This window comes from Oppia nitens, unplaced genomic scaffold, assembly GCF_028296485.1.
Source record: "Oppia nitens isolate AA-2021 unplaced genomic scaffold, nextdenovo-longstitch-racon4-pilon3 scaffold25_pilon_pilon_pilon, whole genome shotgun sequence".
Classification (NCBI taxonomy): Eukaryota; Metazoa; Arthropoda; class Arachnida; order Sarcoptiformes; family Oppiidae; genus Oppia; species Oppia nitens.
This window is the reverse complement of record NW_026533205.1, coordinates 1,065,001-1,085,972: the sequence shown is the minus strand read 5'-3', so window position 1 is coordinate 1,085,972 and position 20,972 is coordinate 1,065,001. Positions and strand designations below refer to the sequence as shown.

At 29.1% G+C, this 20,972-nt stretch overlaps 5 protein-coding genes across 5 annotated transcripts in view; 1 reads left to right on the top strand and 4 right to left on the bottom strand.

Moving 5' to 3' along the window:
* Positions 1–8,663: 8,663 nt before the first annotated feature.
* On the top strand, positions 8,664–9,709 carry LOC128954144 (sulfotransferase 1C2-like). Its single transcript, XM_054299712.1, has one exon. The coding sequence runs from the start codon at positions 8,705–8,707 to the stop codon at positions 9,707–9,709; it is 1,005 nt and encodes a 334-aa protein (XP_054155687.1). The 5' UTR covers positions 8,664–8,704.
* Positions 9,710–10,378: 669 nt separating this feature from the next.
* Positions 10,379–11,289, bottom strand: LOC128954143 (GTP cyclohydrolase 1-like; the record flags this gene model as incomplete). The annotated part of the gene is made up of 3 exons (XM_054299711.1): positions 10,752–11,289; positions 10,587–10,671; positions 10,379–10,526 (listed from the first exon to the last, which is right to left on the bottom strand). Coding segments are annotated over exons 1-3 (771 nt in total), but the record flags the coding sequence as incomplete, so codon positions are not given.
* Positions 11,290–12,422: 1,133 nt separating this feature from the next.
* On the bottom strand, positions 12,423–13,171 carry LOC128954203 (6-pyruvoyl tetrahydrobiopterin synthase-like). The gene is made up of 2 exons (XM_054299776.1): positions 13,138–13,171; positions 12,423–13,046 (listed from the first exon to the last, which is right to left on the bottom strand). The coding sequence occupies exon 2, from the start codon at positions 13,040–13,042 to the stop codon at positions 12,596–12,598; it is 447 nt and encodes a 148-aa protein (XP_054155751.1). The 5' UTR covers positions 13,043–13,046; positions 13,138–13,171; the 3' UTR covers positions 12,423–12,595.
* Positions 13,172–15,230: 2,059 nt separating this feature from the next.
* On the bottom strand, positions 15,231–19,699 carry LOC128954142 (cytochrome P450 3A8-like). The gene is made up of 7 exons (XM_054299710.1): positions 19,584–19,699; positions 19,203–19,440; positions 18,512–18,754; positions 17,554–17,986; positions 17,290–17,456; positions 15,944–16,345; positions 15,231–15,320 (listed from the first exon to the last, which is right to left on the bottom strand). The coding sequence occupies exons 1-7, from the start codon at positions 19,679–19,681 to the stop codon at positions 15,231–15,233; spliced, it is 1,671 nt and encodes a 556-aa protein (XP_054155685.1). The 5' UTR covers positions 19,682–19,699.
* Positions 19,700–20,779: 1,080 nt separating this feature from the next.
* The window catches only part of LOC128954141 (cytochrome P450 3A2-like), a 5,700-nt gene continuing 5,507 nt past the window's right edge, over positions 20,780–20,972 (bottom strand). The window contains exon 6 of the mRNA XM_054299709.1: positions 20,780–20,833. Coding sequence (XP_054155684.1) covers positions 20,780–20,833 — 54 coding nt within the window. The remainder of the gene's footprint in view (positions 20,834–20,972) is intronic.

Sequence of the window (20,972 nt, the reverse complement as noted above, 5' to 3'; positions counted from 1 at the left end):
TGGGACCGCTATGTCTATTATATACGCCTTATCTTGATGTTTGTCTACTAGGACTATATCTGGGCGGTTGTGGGCCACAGTCTTATCAGTTCTTATTTCTTTATCCCAGTAGAGCTTGGCGCTGTTGTTTTCCATTACACTTTGTGGCTCGTATCTATAGTATGGTAATGGGTCTTTGATTAGTCCGAATCTTATTGCCAGTTCCTGATGTATGATCTTGGCTACTTGATTGTGACGGCTTAGGTACTCGGTATTTGTGAGTACTTTACACCCATTTAGTATATGTTCTATTGTTTCGGACTCCATATGACACATCCTGCACTTGTCTGTTGGTATGTTTAGCTTTTGGATATATTTCTGATGGTTACGGGTCGGAACCACTCGATCTTGTATTGCCATCATGAACCCCTCTGTCTCTCCGTGAAGACCGGCGTACTTCAGCCATTTTGTAGACATTTCTTCGTCTACGTGTGTTTGGTTGAGTTCTGCCCGGTATCTTCCGTGGAGTTCTTTTGAGGCCCATGTGTTAATCCTCTCTTTTTCATTTTGTATATCTATTTGATGTTCAATATTGCTGAGGTTTAGAGGTGTGTAGTTGTAATCGAGTGTTGATGTTATTTTGTGGAGCTCTGAGACATAGCATTTTTGTTGATGGTATTTTCTCAACAGTTCTCGCTGTTTGGCCTCAAGGCTTACAATGTTTAGTAACCCTCTACCCCCATGCTTTCTACTAACACACAGTCGTGCTACAGAACTTCTAGGGTGGTGTAGTCCAAACATTGTAAGTTGTCGCCTTATATGTCTTTCAATGGTCTCAAGTTCTGTTTTACTCCATTTTATTATTCCGAACGAGTATGTCAGTACAGGTATAGCCCAAGTGTTTATGGCTTTGAATTTGTTGTTTGAGTTTAGTTGAGATTTTAGTATTTTTATTATTCTTTGATTTAATGTTTTCTTTATTTCTTCTTTAACTTCTGTCATTTTAGATTTATGCATTTGCTTAATTCCTAAGTACTTATATATATCTCCATTTTCTAGTGCCTTTATATATCCGTTTTCAGTTTCGTATTGATTTCTTTCAGAATAGACTCCTCTTTTCAGTTTCATTATAGCACATTTATCTAATCCGAATTCCATATTTATATCATTGGAGAAAGTTTCTGTTGTTTTTAGCATTGCATTTAAATCAGATTCTTTTTCGGCGTATAGTTTTAAGTCGTCCATATATAGTAGATGTGTTAGATTATATTTTGTATCACTTGATTTTAGATTTACGCCTTTTAGCTTTTTAAGTAGTGATGACAGTGGGTTTATGGCTAAGCAGAACCACAGAGGACTGAGTGAATCTCCTTGAAATATTCCTCTATTTATTTTGATTTCTGTACTTATTTTTGTTCCATTATTTGTATTGACACACAATTTAGTATTCCATTTTTTCATCATATTTTCTAATGTGTTTATCAGTGTGTTGTCAATTTTATATAGTTTTAACACTCTTAATAACCATTTATGAGGGACTGAATCGAATGCTTTCTTATAGTCTATGTATGCCATTTCAAGATTTCTATGTTTTTGACGAGCTCTTATTGTTATGATATTGTCTATTGTTAATTGCTCTTTGCAGCCCATCGAGTGTTTTATACAGCCTTTTTGTTCTTCAGCTATTATGTTGTTGTTACTTAAATGATTATATATTTTTGTTGATATTATGGATGTTAGGATTTTATACATTGTTGTTAGGCAAGTGATGGGTCTATATTTGCTGGGATCTGATGTATTTTCTGTTTTTGGGAGTAGATATGTTATTCCGGAAGTGAGGAAGTCATCGGTTTGTCCTGTTTGTATTATTTTATTCATTGCTATTGCCATTGGTTGATGAACTGTTGTAAAGTGTTTATACCAGAAGTTTTGTATTTTGTCTTGTCCTGGGCTTTTCCAATTGTGGGATTTCTTGAGGGCTTCGGTTAAGTCATCTTTAATTATATTTACTGAAGTCATTTGTGGTATTTCTTTATTTTCATCTTCAATATCATTTATCCAATTAGATTCTTTATATTCCTTTGGGTTACTCCAGATTTCTTTCCAGTAGTTTTCTATTTCATCTATTTGTGGTGTATTGTTATTATTGCTTGAATTTATTTTATTTTGATTTCTATAGAACATTTTTTCGTTATTATAGTACATTGTATTTTGTTTTCGTCTTTCGCTTTGTATTTTATATCTTCTAATTCTTTGTGATAGTGCTTGAACTGTTTGTTTTAATGTGTCGTTGTAATTTCGGATTATGGATTCAAATTCAGGTTTTCCAGGTTTTGTCTGTAATGATCGGTATATATCTTTTAATGATTGGTTAAGTCTTTTTGATTTGTTTCCATTTAACACTTGCGTTATTCTTCCAATTATTTTTCTTTTCCCTTCTATCCGTGTCTCTATTCGCTTTTGCCATTTAGGTATTACATTTTCTTGATTTGGTTTTGTTGTATACATGTGTTCTATTTTGTAGCCTAAGAGTCTCGATACTGCTACTGCTGCACAATACGTTATTGTATTAATTGCGCTCAACGACATATTTTCTTCGATGTAATCTTTAAGTATATCATTTATCGTTATTATAGTAGATCTTGTTTTAATGCCACTTCTTATTTTTGGTAATTTAGGTCTGAATTCTATTTCAAAGTCTTTATATTGTTCTAAAGATGTTTTTAGTTCATTTTCTGCTGTTATTCTGTTTATTTCATCATTTTTATTGTTTATGTTATCTGTTGTTGTAGGTGTCTCTTCTATTTCTGGCACTACTTCTACTGTGGTATTTAATTCAGTTGTTTCATTTAATGATAGTTCATGTGCCACTTGTTGTTTGATTTCTTGTAATTCAATCGGAGATATTTTATTATTCTTTGCTAAGAATCGCCGTTGGTCTGCAATTCTTTGTTCCGTTACATTTAGTTCTGGATATTTTTGTTTGAATGCTAAGTATATTTGGTTTCTGTAATCAGTCATATTTGTTTCGAGTCGAGTTGATCTGTAGTATTCGCGCATTATCAAGGTATTCATCTCATGTGTCCATCTCATGCGCTTTTGCGATTTGTCAACCAAATTGGTCAGTTGTTGCTGAGAACCAGCTTGAACTGAAACATTTTGGAGGTTAGTCTGATTTTGTTGACTAGTCTGCGGTCGCATTACATCACAGCTTTGCCCGCATAGCACATCACTGCGTGGGATATGATGCATACTTAACGAACTGCAGTCAATGCCTACCTGCTGAACGCGGGATTTATTTGAGAGGGTACCTCCCGAACACCCCCCGTTATTCCTACGACTACGTGTAATCATATTTATATATTTTGTGGCCTTTTTACGGGGTCCCGGTCCCTAGAGAAAGCTCAACACTAACATGTGTCTATTGCCACCCATTTCTCACCACTAACATGTGTTTGTTGAAATAGGATTTTTTTTTTTTTTTTATTTTTTGAAACAAAAGTGGCCATTGCGTGTGAGGACGAGTAACTACTCGAAGGGTGAAGGGACATCCTTGCGGACGTCCCTTCGGGGTGGGGGCACCTTTTTACAGGCACCCCCGGGTGGGAGCACCTTGCGGGTACCCCCAGGTGGGCACCGATACCGAAGTACCGATACCCGGGTCGGGCAGAAACTCGTCCTCACTTAGCACCCCGCTTTCCCCATACTACTTAAGTTGGCCGTCCTAAACAGCGTTGGTTGGGCAGGGACGGGAAGCACAGTTAAAACAATTTTTTTTTCAGAAAAATTGCTTTACCACATCGGGGCTCGAACTATAGATCTTACTCTCCATTACACTACATAGCCCTACACACTAACCACTACACCACTGTGCCTCCTTTATTATTATTATTATTAATATTATTATTAATATTATTATTAATATTATTATTATTATTTTTATTATTATTAATATTAATATTATTATTATTATTATTATTATTATTATTATTATTATTATTATTATTATTATTATTATTATTATTATTATTATTATTATTATTATTTTTGTATATCACGGTTGTTCCGGTGTGATCACAGTTGTGTCGGCCACTTTTGGTGGCAGAGACACGACTGGTTAGACTCAACTCAAGTCTAGTACTTTTCTGACTGTTCTACAACTCTGAAGTATCACTGCTTTTTGCATTTCATAGATCTTAGTTTTTCTGATTTCCAGTGATTCCAAACTTAAGGCCAGATTTTTCGGTATTACGGCCATTGATGACAGGATTATAGGTATGATTTCAACTTTCTTAATGCGCCACATCTTATTGATCTCATAGGCCAAGTCTGTATATTTTCGGCGTTTCTCACTATGCGTGTCCTGTAGTTTGTGTGTTAGTGGGACCGCTATGTCTATTATGTACGCCTTATCTTGATGTTTGTCTACTAGTACTATATCTGGGCGGTTGTGGGCCACAGTCTTATCTGTTCTTATTTCCTTATCCCAGTAGAGCTTGGCTCTGTTGCTTTCCATTACACTTTGTGGCTCGTATCTATAGTATGGTAATGGTTCTTTGATTAGTCCGAATCTTATTGCCAATTCCTGATGTATGATTTTGGCTACTTGGTTGTGACGGCTTAGGTACTCGGTGTTTGTGAGTACTTTACACCCATTTAGTATATGTTCTATTGTTTCTGACTCCATATGACACATCCTGCACTTGTCTGTTGGTATATTTAGCTTTTGGATGTATTTCTGATGGTTTCGTGTCGGAATCACTCGATCTTGTATTGCCATCATGAACCCCTCTGTCTCTCCATGAAGACCGGCGTACTTCAACCATTTTGTAGACATTTCTTCGTCTACGTGTGTTTGGTTGAGTTCTGCTCTGTATCTACCGTGGAGTTCTTTTGAGGCCCATGTGTTAATCCTCTCTTTTTCATTTTGTATTTCTATTTGATGTTCATTATTGCTGAGATTTAGAGGTGTGTAGTTGTTATCAAGTGTTGCTGTTATTTTGTGGAGCTCTGAGACATTGCATTTTTGTTGATGGTATTTTCTCAGCAATTCTCGCTGTTTGGCTTCAAGGCTTACAATGTTTAGTAACCCTCTACCCCCATGCTTTCTACTAACACACAGTCGTGCTACAGAACTTCTAGGGTGGTGTAGTCCAAACATTGTAAGTTGTCGCCTTATATGTCTTTCAATGGTCTCAAGTTCTGTTTTACTCCATTTTATTATTCCGAACGAGTATGTCAGTACAGGTATAGCCCAAGTGTTTATGGCTTTGAATTTGTTGTTTGAGTTTAGTTGAGATTTTAGTATTTTTATTATTCTTTGGTTTAATGTTTTCTTTATTTCTTCTTTAACTTCTGTCATTTTAGATTTATGCATTTGCTTAATTCCTAAGTACTTATATATATCTCCATTTTCTAGTGCCTTTATATATCCATTTTCAGTTTCGTATTGATTTCTTTCAGAATAGACTCCTCTTTTCAGTTTCATTATAGCACATTTATCTAATCCGAATTCCATATTTATATCATTGGAGAAAGTTTCTGTTGTTTTTAGCATTGCATTTAAATCAGATTCTTTTTCGGCATATAGTTTTAAGTCGTCCATATATAGTAGATGTGTTAGATTATATTTTGTATCACTTGATTTTAGATTTACGCCTTTTAGCTTTTTAAGTAATGATGACAGTGGGTTTATGGCTAAGCAGAACCACAGAGGACTGAGTGAATCTCCTTGAAATATTCCTCTATTTATTTTTATTTCTGTACTTATTTTTGTTCCATTATTTGTATTGACACACAATTTAGTATTCCATTTTTTCATCATATTTTCTAATGTGTTTATCAGTGTGTTGTCAATTTTATATAGTTTTAACACTCTTAATAACCATTTATGAGGGACTGAATCGAATGCTTTCTTATAGTCTATGTATGCCATTTCAAGATTTCTATGTTTTTGACGAGCTCTTATTGTTATGATATTGTCTATTGTTAATTGCTCTTTACAGCCCATAGAGTGTTTTATACAGCCTTTTTGTTCTTCAGCTATTATGTTGTTGTTGCTTAAATGATTATATATTTTTGTTGATATTATGGATGTTAAGATTTTATACATTGTTGTTAGGCAAGTGATGGGTCTATATTTACTGGGATCTGATGTATTTTCTGTTTTTGGGAGTAGATATGTTATTCCAGAAGTGAGGAAGTCATCGGTTTGTCCTGTTTGTATTATTTTATCCATTGCTATTGCCATTGGTTGATGTACTGTTGTAAAGTGTTTGTACCAGAAGTTTTGTATTTTGTCTTGTCCTGGGCTTTTCCAATTGTGGGATTTCTTGAGGGCTTCGGTTAAGTCATCTTTAATTATATTTACTGAAGTCATATGTGGTATTTCTTTATTTTCATCTACAATATCATTTATCCAATTTGATTCTTTATATTCCTTTGGGTTACTCCAGATTTCTTTCCAGTAGTTTTCTATTTCATCTATTTGTGATGTATTGTTAATATTGCTTGAATTTATTTTATTTTGATTTCTATAGAACATTTTTTCGTTATTATAGAACATTGTATTTTGTTTTCGTCTTTCGCTTTGTTGTTTATATCTTCTGATTCTTTGTGATAGTGCTTGAACTGTTTGTTTTAATGTGTCGTTGTAATTTCGGATTATGGATTCAAATTCAGGATTTCCAGGTTTTGTCTGTAATGATCTGTATATATCTTTTAATGATTGGTTAATTCTTTTTGATTTGTTTCCATTTAACACTTGCGTTATTCTTCCAATTATTTTTCTTTTCCCTTCGATTCGTGTCTCTATTCGCTTTTGCCATTTAGGTATTACATTTTCTTGATTTGGTTTTGTTGTTGACATGGGATCTATTTTGTAGCCTAAGAGTCTCGATACTGCTACTGCTGCACAATACGTTATTGTATTAATTGCGCTCAACGACATATTTTCTTCGATGTAATCTTTAAGTATATCATTTATTGTTATTATAGTAGATCTTGTTTTAATGCCACTTCTTATTTTTGGTAATTTAGGTCTGAATTCTATTTCAAAGTCTTTATATTGTTCTAAAGATGTTTTTAGTTCATTTTCTGCTGTTATTCTGTTTGTTTCATCATTTGTATTGTTTCTGTTATCTGTTGTTGTAGGTGTCTCTTCTATTTCTGGCACTACTTCTACTGTAATATTTAATTCAGTTGTTTCATTTAATGATAGTTCATGTGCCACTTGTTGTTTGATTTCTTGTAATTCAATCGGGGATATTTTATTATTCTTTGCTAAGAATCGCCGTTGGTCTGCAATCCTTTGTTCCGTTACATTTAGTTCTGGATATTTTTGTTTGAATGCTAAGTATATTTGGTTTCTGTAATCAGTCATATTTGATTCGAGTCGAGTTGATCTGTAGTATTCGCGCATTATCAAGGTATTCATCTCATGTGTCCATCTCATGCGCTTTTGCGATTTGTCAACCAAATTGGTCAGTTGTTGCTGAGAACCAGCTTGAACTGAAACATTTTGGAGGTTAGTCTGATTTTGTTGACTAGTCTGCGGTCGCATTACATCACAGCTTTGCCCGCATAGCACATCACTGCGTGGGATATGATGCATACTTAACGAACTGCAGTCAATGCCTACCTGCTGAACGCGGGATTTATTTGAGAGGGTACCTCCCGAACACCCCCCGTTATTCCTACGACTACGTGTAATCATATTTATATATTTTTGTGGCCTTTTTACGGGGTCCCGGTCCCTAGAGAAAGCTCAACACTAACATGTGTCTATTGCCACCCATTTCTCACCACTAACATGTGTTTGTTGAAATAGGATTTTTATTTTTTTTTTTGAAACAAAAGTGGCCATTGCGTGTGAGGACGAGTAACTACTCGAAGGGTGAAGGGACATCCTTGCGGACATCCCTTCGGGGTGGGGGCACCTTTTTACAGGCACCCCCGGGTGGGAGCACCCTTGCGGGTACTCCCAGGTGGGCACCGATACCGAAGTACCGATACCCGGGTCGGGCAGAAACTCGTCCTCACTTAGCACCCCGCTTTCCCCATACTACTTAAGTTGGCCGTCCTAAACAGCGTTGGTTGGGCAGGGACGGGAAGCACAGTTAAAACAATTTTTTTTTTCTCAGAAAAATTGCTTTACCACATCGGGGCTCGAACTATAGATCTTACTCTCCATTACACTACATAGCCCTACACACTAACCACTACACCACTGTGCCTCCTTTTATTATTATTATTATTATTATTATTATTATTATTATTATTATTATTATTATTATTATAATAATACTACTACTACTACTAGTAGTACTAATGTTGGGAAATATGATAAATATTTGATTGCAAAAAAACAGTGATAATCTAATCTATCAATAATAGCATTGTTAAAACTAATAAATTTATAAAAGAAAAAATTAATATAAAACATTTTTATAATATTAAAAAAAACATTAAACAAATCTATACAGTATTATCCATATACTATTTGTATATAATTTAATACAGTATATTTACTATTGTATATTCAATTATTTTATTATAAGTTATTAAAAAAACAAAAACAAAATTTCTCATTAAAATTTTTAATTTTTATTAATTATTTTTTTTTTTTAAATAAACTATTTATATATTATACATAAAGTTTATTTTTGTTTTTGCATTAGTTTAAAAAATCAACAACAACTACAACAACCAAACAACCAAAAAAAATATGTTAAGCAATACATATACACTTAGAGGACATCGGTTTATGCAATTGATACCCGTAGCTAATGTTGAATATGCATTGGACTACAAACCCGAGGACAGGGATCGTATTCAGGTATCCTATCCGCGATCGGGTAGCAATTGGATACAATATATTATACAATTGATAGTCAGTGATTGCCAACAATTAAGTGGTTCACAACATGGCTACTATCTGTTTGAACGTACTGGTAGACAGTTGATCGACGATCAACAGGAGAACCTGGATGTTACTATACTGACTACACACCTACCCTGGAAACTGTTACCTAATAGCCCGGATAGTAGTCGGGCCAGATATTTGTTGGCCATCCGAAACCCGAAAGATGTTTGTGTATCGCACTATGAGTTTATGAAAGCTGCCCGATATTTACCGGATCAGATCCAGGAGTTTCCCGTATATTTTCGGGAATATTTTCTGGGCGGTGGCCAGTATCAGGATTTTGTTGGCGATTATTTCGGACATGTCCGCGAGTATTGGTCGGAATTTAGGAACGGTATGTCGGATACCGATACGGCCGGTGCCGACAATCATAATAAGTATACTATACTAATCTATGAACATATGGTCGACAATCCCCGTGAGGCTATCAAAACTATTGCCAAATTTTTAGGCAATAATTATTTCGATAGACTATCAATGCCTATGCTGTCAACTACTAGTGCTGCTGATGATGATGATAATGGTGTCGACACCTCAACCACCACCACTACCACCACTACTAACTCCCTGTCCTCTGTTGAGACACTATTGGATCGTATTGTCCGGCTATCATCTATTCAGGCAATGAAACCAAACTATTCGGGCGATCCTCGTATTAGTCGCGGTGTTGTCGGCAATTGGCGCCGTTATCTGACTAAACGGGAAAGCGATTTGATTGACCAGAAAGTAACGGATGAATGGCAGGGAACGGGTCTGGAGTTGTTATGGGAACAGGAGATGAAATGGCATAAAATAACAGATCATTAATAACAGATTTAATTAATTAAATAATTAATATTTTTTGAATTTGTTTTTTTAAGTACACATAAAAACTTTTAATTAATAAGTTTTTTTTGTCAATAAAAAATTAATTATGTTTCAAAATATTTATAATTAATTTATAAAATAATTGCTTAATATTAATTAATTAATAAATATTTCTAATATTATTATTATTATTATTATTATATTAAATGTAAAATCAATTTAAAAATGTTTGTTTTTTTTGAATTATTTATTAATAATAGAGTATATACTGTAAAATAAATGTTATAAAAAAATTATTTTAGTTTGATAATGATTTTTTTTAAATTATTTTTTAAGTAAATTAAATTATTATTTTTATAATAAAAAAACAGATAATCAAAAATTTTATTTATTATTGTATATCATTTAAAGTATTAGTAGTTTTAATTATATATATTTTTTTTTGTATTATAAACTATTGATTCAATTTTATTATTTATAAACTTATTATATTATATATTATAACATTAACATAATCATATTAAATAAAATTAATTAAAAAATTTAAAAAAAAACTTTAAAACTAATAAACTAAAATTTATAAATTAATTAATTTGTTGAAAAAATACTAAAATTAATAACTAATAAAATCAGAAATATTTATTAATTTTTTGTTTGTTTTTTTTGTGTGTAAACATAGTCTATAAAACTACATATAATTTTTAAATCATTGATAGAAATTCTAGTTTTATGATTATCTCTGAACTGTCCAAACATACAACTGGTTATAGTTTTGCCATTGATTTTCTGTACCCCACGAGAGCTCATACACATGTGTCTGGAAATACCAATAAAAATCAATAATTATATTCAAACTTATATATAATATGACACATACTTGGCCTCAACAACAACACCGACTCCTAAAGGACTGATAGCTTCAACCACTGTTTCGGCTATTTGTTTGGTCAGTCTTTCCTGAACTGTAAGACCAGAAAAATCAGTATATTTTTGTTTTGTTTTCATTACTATATCTATCTATCAGTAGGTCTTCCACCTATACCTTGCAGTCTTCGGGCAAACATTTCCACAATTCGGGCCAATTTGCTGAGTCCCAGCACCTTATGGTCGGGCAGATAACCGATAGACACTTTGCCATAGATGGGCACCAAATGGTGTTCACAATAGGAAAACATTTCAATATCTTTGACGACAACCATCTCATCGGTGTCTTCAGCAAACACGGCATCATTCAAGACATCATTGATTTTCAATTGATATCCATTAGTGAAATACAACAGTGCTTTCGCTGCCCTCTCCGGTGTCTTCAATAGACCCTCTCTTTCCGTGTCTTCGCCAATCGTTTCCAACAGATCTCTATAAATACGAGTCAATCGTTTCAATTGTGTATCTTTCGTGTCGTCCAAACCATCGTTTGCACCGTTAGTTTTTGCTACAGTATTATTGTTTGCATAAACAATATCATCTGTGTCTTCAACATTACTGACATTATTATTATTAATATTTCCATTGATTTCATAACCATTTTGTTTTAATTCATGATTTGAATGCTTTTCAAAGTTATTCAATGTTTTAATCATTTTTTTTATATCAGTAAAAAAAACTATAATAAAACTAATAAAGTTTTAATATCTAATTAAATCTTAAATAGTTTGTTTGATTTTTTTATTTAATTAATTAATTAATTAAAACTAATAATGAATATTAGCTTAAATAGGAAAATTTAAACACCTGTTAAACATATATTACAAAAAAAAATTAATTACCTAAATAATGATTATCTAAAAAATTTATAAAATTTATTAAACATAATTTATTTCGAAATATTTGATTAACAAAATAAAATATGACAAAAAATATATATTTTATTTAATTTTTTTGTTAGTTCACTAAAAAATTTTCAATGACCTAAACATGATTATCAAAAATTTTTTTTTAAAAAATGTAAATTTATTTAAGTAATTTAGTTTTTTTCCACACTCATTAAATATGTATTTTCTAGTGTTATGTTAATTATTTATTTTTTTATTGTAATATATTTTTTTTTAATAGTTATTTATTGTTTTAGCTAAAAAATTTAGTTAAAATATTTTTTAAGTTGTTTTTTCAATTAAAAAAAATTGTTAGTTCACTAAAATATTTTTTAATTGACTTAAACATGATTATCAAGAAAATTTTTATAAATGTAAAGTAATTATATATAATATATATATTATATATAAGTAATTAATTAATTTTTCCCCCTTATTAAAATATATTTCATTTACAAAACGTTTTGTTAGTTATTTTAATATCATATTTTAACTAAAAAATTTAAATATTATTTTTTGATATAAAAAAATTATAATACTTAATATATTAAGAAAATAAAATTAATAAGAAATTCATAATTGTTTTTTTTTTAAAAAAATAACATGGACACTTTTAGAAAAATAATTTTTATTTAGAATATAAATAATTACATTAATAATTATAATTATTGACCAAATTATTTTTTTAAACTAAATAAAAAACTGTTGGTTTTTTTTAATAATTAATAAAAAATAAAATAATATATATATATAAAAATATATGAATATGTTTCTACTAAATAATACAACAAAAACAACAATGAAAAAAAACAATTGTTTTATTTTTTGAAAAATTTTATTATTTAAATCATTGTTTTTTAAAATTAAATTAAATAAAATATAATTATATTTTAATTGCTTATTCAAATTCACCCGAAAAGGTGACAACATTTTTAATTAAAATCAAGTATAAAAACAAGTAATTAATTAAATAGCATATAAATTGCTTATAAATTGCTTATAAATTGCTTATAAATTGCTTATAAATTGCTTATAAATTGCTTATAAATTGCTTATAAATTGCTATACAAATTGCTTATTCAAATTCACCCGAAAAGGTGACCACATTTTTCTCCGTTGAATACAATTTGATTTGATGTAACCTAACATTTATAGGCAATCTCTCGGAAACGGCTTTCCATATAAAAAACACAATGTTTTCGACAGTCGACGAATGATTTTCATCCTTAAAATAGCTGACATCTTCATCGATAAACTTATGATCAAACGGTTTCAATATAGTATCCGACATAATCTGTTTGAGTACATAGTTATTACACAGTATACCTGTTACCGGATCGGCCGTTCCCTTAACAGTCAACTCTACCCGATAGTTGTGGCCGTGAATTGTATTACATTTACCGAACGTATCACGATTTGTCTTATCGTCCAATTGTCGGCTATGCAGACGGTGTGCCGAATCAAACGACTCGATACGGGTCAGGTATATAACCGGTTGTTTGGCTGCTTTGACTGCCGACATATTACTGTAAATTAATTAAAGTCAACAAAAAAAAATAATTAATAATTTAAAATAAAAAACATTTGTTTTTTTTAATTTGTATTATACTTATATACCAGTAGTTTAACTAATAAGTAATAATATTTAAATATATAAAAAAAAATAAATTATTTATTTAAAATACTTGTAGTTATATATTATTATATATATATATATATATACTGTAGTTATATAGTGATCACCGCTTATATAGCTATGTATGTCCTATTCAGGGTTTTAAAAATGGCAGGCATAAACAATAGATGCCAATTTTGCCAAATGCCTTCCCATGGGCTCTGCCATGCCCTGGGCCTATATTTTCAGGTGGTAACACCTATTATTTAAATTTTATATTATCAATTAATTTATAAAACATTGTTTTTATAATATATTTGCTTGTATTTTTTTTGTTTTGTATACCTTTAAATTAAAAAGTAATATCATTGGAAATAAGTAAATTAATTGTAAATTTAATTAACATGCTAAAACGCTAAGTTACATTATTTTTATTAATTTGATTAGTTGATTTTTAGCAATTTAAATTGGCAGGCAAATTTAATAGATGCCCTAGATGCCAGGCATTTATGGCATCTATTTGGTCATTGCCAGGGCAGGCATTTATTTTCTTAAAACCCTGGTCCTATTATATAGATTTTTTTTCCTGTGTAGTCATTAGCATATATACTTTGAATGTAGTGTTGATTTAGTTAATAAATTATTTATTTATTTTTATTGAAAAAATAAATACTTGAATAAATAAATAATTTGTAGTTAATTATAAAATTAATTTAAAATTAATAGTTTACAAATAATACTAAATAATATTGTTTACTAATAATAAATTAGTTTCTTTAATTAATTTAATTAAATAAGTACAGTTTTATTATATTATTATTATTATTTTATTAATTATTAACTTAGTTTTTTTAAATTTTTTTTTAAATATATGAGTCTATACATAGATATTTTGCTCACACACATATTATAGGAGTTGGCAAATAAATAATTTTATTTTTTTTAGAAAAAATTTGTATATCATATAATTTCTCATTTTTAATGTAAATTTTTTTTTGTTTAATAAATTATATGTAATTAAAATTTTTGATATACAATATTTTATTTATTCAATAAAAATTAATTAACAATAATAATAATATTAATAATAATAATAAAAATTTATACATAAATTAACTAGAAACAACTAATAATTAATAGTTAAAAAAAATTTTTGTAATGCAAAACTAATTTTTTAAATAGTTTTTTTTATTAACATTAAAATTAATTAAAATTACACTATATATATACAGTTGGTATATATTTATATAAAACATAACTAATTATTTAATTAAATTAAATAGTATTAATTATATTTCAATTAAAACAATTATTATTATATTATTTTTAATTAAAAATTGCTTTAAAAAGCAATTCAATTTAATTTTTATTAATTAATTAAAATTTTTTTATAAACAAATGCTTTCAATAGTTTCAAAAAAAATAATTTTAATAATACAATCAAATAAATTTTTATATAACTTTTAAAATTGAAACCTAATATATTGATAGACTGATAGCCCTAACTAACGGTCACCAGAGGACAGCATATTTATTACCTACTTGTGCTCATAACAGTAGCCTATAATATACATGTCTATACTAATGCTTATAATAATATATAATAATAATTATTAATTATTATTATTATTTATTAAGTAAAATTAATTTATTATTAAGAATTTAAGCTATAAATTATTAACATAAAAAAATATATATATAATTTAAATATAATTTATTTTTTATATAAACTTTTAAAACTGTAAAAAAATACAAACAGAAAAAACTAAAATTCAATAATTTATTCATGAATATTAAATGATTTATATATAGATATTTATATAGGTTTTATAAAGTAATACATTGAATAATATACTATAATTTTGTTTAAAAAAAAAAAAATTTTATTCAACAACAACATCAAACATTTAAATAAAAAGTTAATTAAAAAAAAATAAAAATTCAAACAACAAAAAATAATATTTATAATAATCAAATAAAATTAAACAATTTTTTTTTTGATTAACATATTTAAATTAAATATCAATATATTATAATTATGTTATGTTATAATTTTTTTTTTAATTATTTTAACTATAAAAGTAAAAAATAGTATTCAATTTTGTTGGCGTTTTTCAACCCTAACGCAAACATTTTTCGGTGTCATTATACCAAACACTTGATAATTATAAAACTCCAGTGGTTTCTGTAAAATATTAGATAATTTTTGTTTTTTTTAAATAAAAAAAAAGTTAAGTTATTTATAATTAAAATCAAAAACTAAAATTAAAAACAAATTAATAAATAAATGAAAATATTCTTAATATATGTTAATGAATTAAATATAATTAATTAATTATTTTTTCTAATAAATTTATTGAATAATAATTAAACTGATTGCTAATATAATAACATTTAATTTATTAATCAGATAATAAATTTTTTAAATAAAACTAATAACTGTCTGTATATATATATATATAATATATATGAGTGTGTAGTTTATGTATGTGTGGTGTATGTATGCATATGTATGAGTGTGTAGTTTATGTATGCATATGTATGAGTGTGTAGTTTATGTATGCATATGTATGAGTGTGTAGTTTATGTATGCATATGTATGAGTGTGTAGTTTATATGTGCGTAAGTATGTATGTATGTGTGCGTATGTATGAGTGTGTAATTTATGTGTGCGTATGTATGAGTGTGTAGTTTATTTATCCATATGTATGAATATGTAGTTTATCTTTGCGTATGTATGAGTGTGTGCTTTTTGTGTGTGTGTGTGTGTGTATGCTATAAGTGCATGTATGAGTCAGTAGTCATTACCCCAGTACTGTAGAACTTATATCTGTAGACAGCGTTAATAATGGCCAGTTTGATGACTATCTGTGCCAATCGCATACCGACACAATTACGCGGTCCGCCGCCAAACGGCAGATAAGCGTAGGGATTGACCTGTTTGGACGTTTGGTTTGCTTTGGAAAACCTTTCCGGACGAAACTGTTCCGGTTCTGGATATAGGGCACCGTCGTGTTGCATAGCATAGTTCAATATGTGAACTAACTGTCCTTTTTTGATACTAATACCGTTAGGTCCACCCAATCGGTAGTCTTCTCCCGCTTCCCGTTCCAAGGCCTGTGAATTGGGATACAGTCGTAGAGTTTCTTTGATAACTGAGTCCAAGTATTCCATTGAATTCAGGGCCTCGTAGTCAGTGACCTCCTGTTCCTATATATAGAGTATATTATAGATAATTGTGTGCATATATAGTACAGACAGACAGAGAAAGACAGAGAAAGACAGAGAAAGACAGAGAAAGACAGAGAAAGACAGAGAAAGACAGAGAAAGACAGAGAAAGACAGAGAAAGACAGAGAAAGACAGAGAAAGACAGAGAAAGACAGAGAAAGACAGAGAAAGACAGAGAAAGACAGAGAAAGACAGAGAAAGACAGAGAAAGACAGAGAAAGACAGAGAAAGACAGAGAAAGACAGAGAAAGACAGAGAAAGACAGAGAAAGACAGAGAAAGACAGAGAAAGACAGAGAAAGACAGAGAAAGACAGAGAAAGACAGAGAAAGACAGAGAAAGACAGAGAAAGACAGAGAAAGACAGAGAAAGACAGAGAAAGACAGAGAAAGACAGAGAAAGACATAGAAAGACAGAGAAAGACAGAGAAAGACAGAGAAAGACAGAGAAAGACAGAGAAAGACAGAGAAAGACAGAGAAAGACAGAGAAAGACAGAGAAAGACAGAGAAAGACAGAGAAAGACAGAGAAAGACAGAGAAAGACAGAGAAAGACAGAGAAAGACATAGAAAGACAGAGAAAGACAGAGAAAGACAGAGAAAGACAGAGAAAGACAGAGAAAGACAGAGAAAGACAGAGAAAGACAGAGAAAGACAGAGAAAGACAGAGAAAGACAGAGAAAGACAGAGAAAGACAGAGAAAGACAGAGAAAGACAGAGAAAGACAGAGAAAGACAGAGAAAGACAGAGAAAGACAGAGAAAGACATAGAAAGACAGAGAAAGACAGAGAAAGACAGAGAAAGACAGAGAAAGACAGAGAAAGACAGAGAAAGACAGAGAAAGACAGAGAAAGACAGAGAAAGACATAGAAAGACAGAGAAAGACATAGAAAGACAGAGAAAGACATAGAGACAGACAGTCCATACGTCCGATTGATTGCTAAAATAGTTGACCACTTCCTCGTACAGCCGTTGCTGACAATCGGGATTTGCGGCCAACAAATAAGTGATTATCGATAGAGTAGTTATCGTATTCTCAAAGCCGGCCACAAAAAACACGACACACGAAGCTATTAGTTCATCGTTTGATAGATCTGTTTAAAAAAAAATCATAATTAAAAACAAAAATAAAACTAATAAACAATATATATATATATATATATATACAGATGTATATCTAGAAATCCATACATTTTTTAGTTACATTACTATTATTAGTTTGCTTATCATATTCGCCATACTTTTCGTCATCCATGGTATTGGTATGTGTGGTGGTGTTGGTATTGTCCATCATATCATCCATGGATTCATTATTATTACTATCGGCCGAATCCAACATCAGCTGCAAAAAGTCGACCCGTTTTTTACCGTACCGTCCATTAGGGTTAGCGGCTATTTGTTTCATCAGATTTCGCCGATCGGCGATGACTTTCAATGTAAAATCGTGAAAAAATTCAATAACCGACTCATCGAATACGGATAGTTGCAAATAGTCGGCCAGTTTCGGCAAAAACATTACCGTCAGATACAGTGACCGAAACTCGTGGGCCAACAGTTTGCCGGCATTCAGGATAATTGGGTTATCTTTGTCTAACATGGCGTCGACTTTTACACCAAACGATACCTTAAAATTTATAATTAATATATATATATATATATATATATATATATATATATATATATATATATATATATATAAGTTATATTAATAATAATAATAATTGTAATAATAATAGTTAGATTAATATTAGCTATTAGTATAATAATAATAATAATAATAAATAATAATAATAGTTATATTAATAATAGCTCTATTAGTATAATAATACTATTAATGTAATATTAATTGTAATATCAGTGAAAATAATAATAATAATATTCTGTATTATAATTTTTACTATTATTTATTTATTTATTTTTTTTTTAAAAATAGTATAATATTGTAAAAAAAATTCAATTAATTAAATTTTTTTTAAAAAAAGTTTATGACTGTATATTATATGGTATATACAGTATATTTCTATCTATTTTAACACCTAATATATATACAGTATATGTATGTATTTAGTTTGTAAAAGTTACCTGATAAATTTTTTAAATAATTTTTTTTCTGACATTTAAAAAAATCAATCAATCAATTAAATCAAACCTGTAGTATGACTTCCATAGTATAGCCACAGTAAACGGTTTTCATATCGTAAGGCTGGCCAGTTTCCAGTGAAGCCGTTTCAAGCATACAGTTCAATGTTTTGAGACAATCGGTAATCAATGGCAACATTTTGCGTAACTTTCCCGATGTAAATGTCGGCGATATGACTGTCCGCACGCGTTTCCAGTCGTCATCTTTCAGATTGGCTATCATTTTGTTCATCAGAAAGCCGGCCCTTACGTCCTAATTATAGTATAAATTATTATATAATTATTAATTTTTTTATTTTAATAAATACTTTAATTATATATATATTGTTATTATTATTATTATTATTATTATTATTATTATTATTAGTATTAGTATTATTACTCTCTGTCTCTCTGTCTCTCTGTCTCTCTGTCTCTCTGTCTCTCTGTCTCTCTCTCTGTCTCTCTCTCTGTCTCTCTCTCTGTCTCTCTCTGTCTCTCTCTGTCTCTCTCTGTCTCTCTCTGTCTCTCTCTCTGTCTCTCTCTCTGTCTCTCTCTGTCTCTCTCTGTCTCTCTCTGTCTCTCTCTGTCTCTCTCTGTCTCTCTCTGTCTCTCTCTGTCTCTCTCTGTCTCTCTCTGTCTCTCTCTGTCTCTCTCTGTCTCTCTCTCTGTCTCTCTCTCTGTCTCTCTCACTAAAAGTGTATATACTGTATATAACTAACCCGTCTATTAGTAAAAACATGAAAATCTTTGACCAAAACATCCCGTATGAGTTCCGGATCGGCCAAATAGAGTACGGGTCGGTTACCCTCATAGACACCGAAACATTTACCATATTTTCGGTACAATTCCTGTTCCAATCGATACCATTTGGTTGTCATACGAGTCCACAAACCAAACGATACAGTTTTAACTCCCTGTGCTTCCCAATGATTGCATCCATTAGTACTGTAATAATATCTATTGAATATATATATGAAAAAAAATATTATTTTTTTAATTAATATATTAATTATATATTTTTTTATTATTTTATTTTCTCTCTCTCTCTCTCTCTCTCTCTCTCTCTCTCTCTCTCTCTCTCTCTCTCTTTCTATACTAACCTATAGATAGCATACAAAATGCTAAATAGTATTAAAACAATAGTTAACGGATTTAATGATAATATAGTAATATTATTATTAGTTAGATATTGTAACATAATTTTTGTTATTGTTTGTATAGATAATTATTTTTTAATAAATAAATTTTTACAAAACTATAACCAAAAAAATAAAATAAAATAAATAATTATTATTTAAACAAATTATTAGACAAATCTCAAAAAAAATGTTTAGTGTTTTATTATTATTATTATTATTATTACTGTATTCAATACTGAATAAAATAAAATATAATACTAAACTTTTTCAAATATTATATATATATATATATATATATATTTTATATATTATATATTTAATAAAAAAAACTTTATTAAATATTTGTTTTTCATTAGAGATATTAATAAAATATTTAATATAAAAAAAACCCGAAAAATATAAACCAAAATAATTATATATTTTTTGCAAATCTAATTATCTAAAAAAAATTATTATAAAAAAAGATACAAATAAATTATTATTGACTATACTAAATTTTTAAATCACTATTATTATTATTATTATTATTATTATTATTATTATTATTATTATTATTATTATTATTATTATTATTATTATTATTATTATTATTATTATTATTATTATTATTATTATTATTATTTATTATTATTATTATTTATTATTTTAATATAAATGATTCAATATAAATTTTTAATAAAAAAAACCAAAAACCGTTAATAATTTTTTTTTTAATATAAGATTACTTGGACTCTAGTTATCAATTTTTCCATATATTTACAAATGTTTACAATATGTCTATGATTTAGCAAAATAGCTATAATTTTTTATTGTTATTAAGTCATGTATTATTTTTTTTATTATCTGTAATATCATTTTCATGAGACAATATTTTAATTATTTATTTATCCTAAATATTTATGAAAATTAATTTAAATTTTTATTAGTATTATTAAAATATATATTATTTATTGCTTATTAAATTAATTTTATTTAATAAGCAATAGATTAATTATAATATAGATGTATATATAATTAATAAAAATATTTATAATAAATAATAGATTATTATTTATATGTTGTATATTAAAAAATAATAGTTTATTTTTTAAAATTTTTTTTTATAAAACGTTGGGTTAGATCAGATTCCCTCCCTCGTCTTATTTTCCATAAGTTCCTTATATTCCCTGTTCCCTGGGAAGACATTTCCTTGTGGTACCACCTATCGTACCCTAACTCACATTACATGAATTTATTTATGTTTAATTAAAAACACGTTTGTATAGTAAATGTCTACAAAATGTATTTAATGTTTTTATTAAATGTTTAATAATATTTGAATCATATTTTGATTGAGTTATTACTAACATA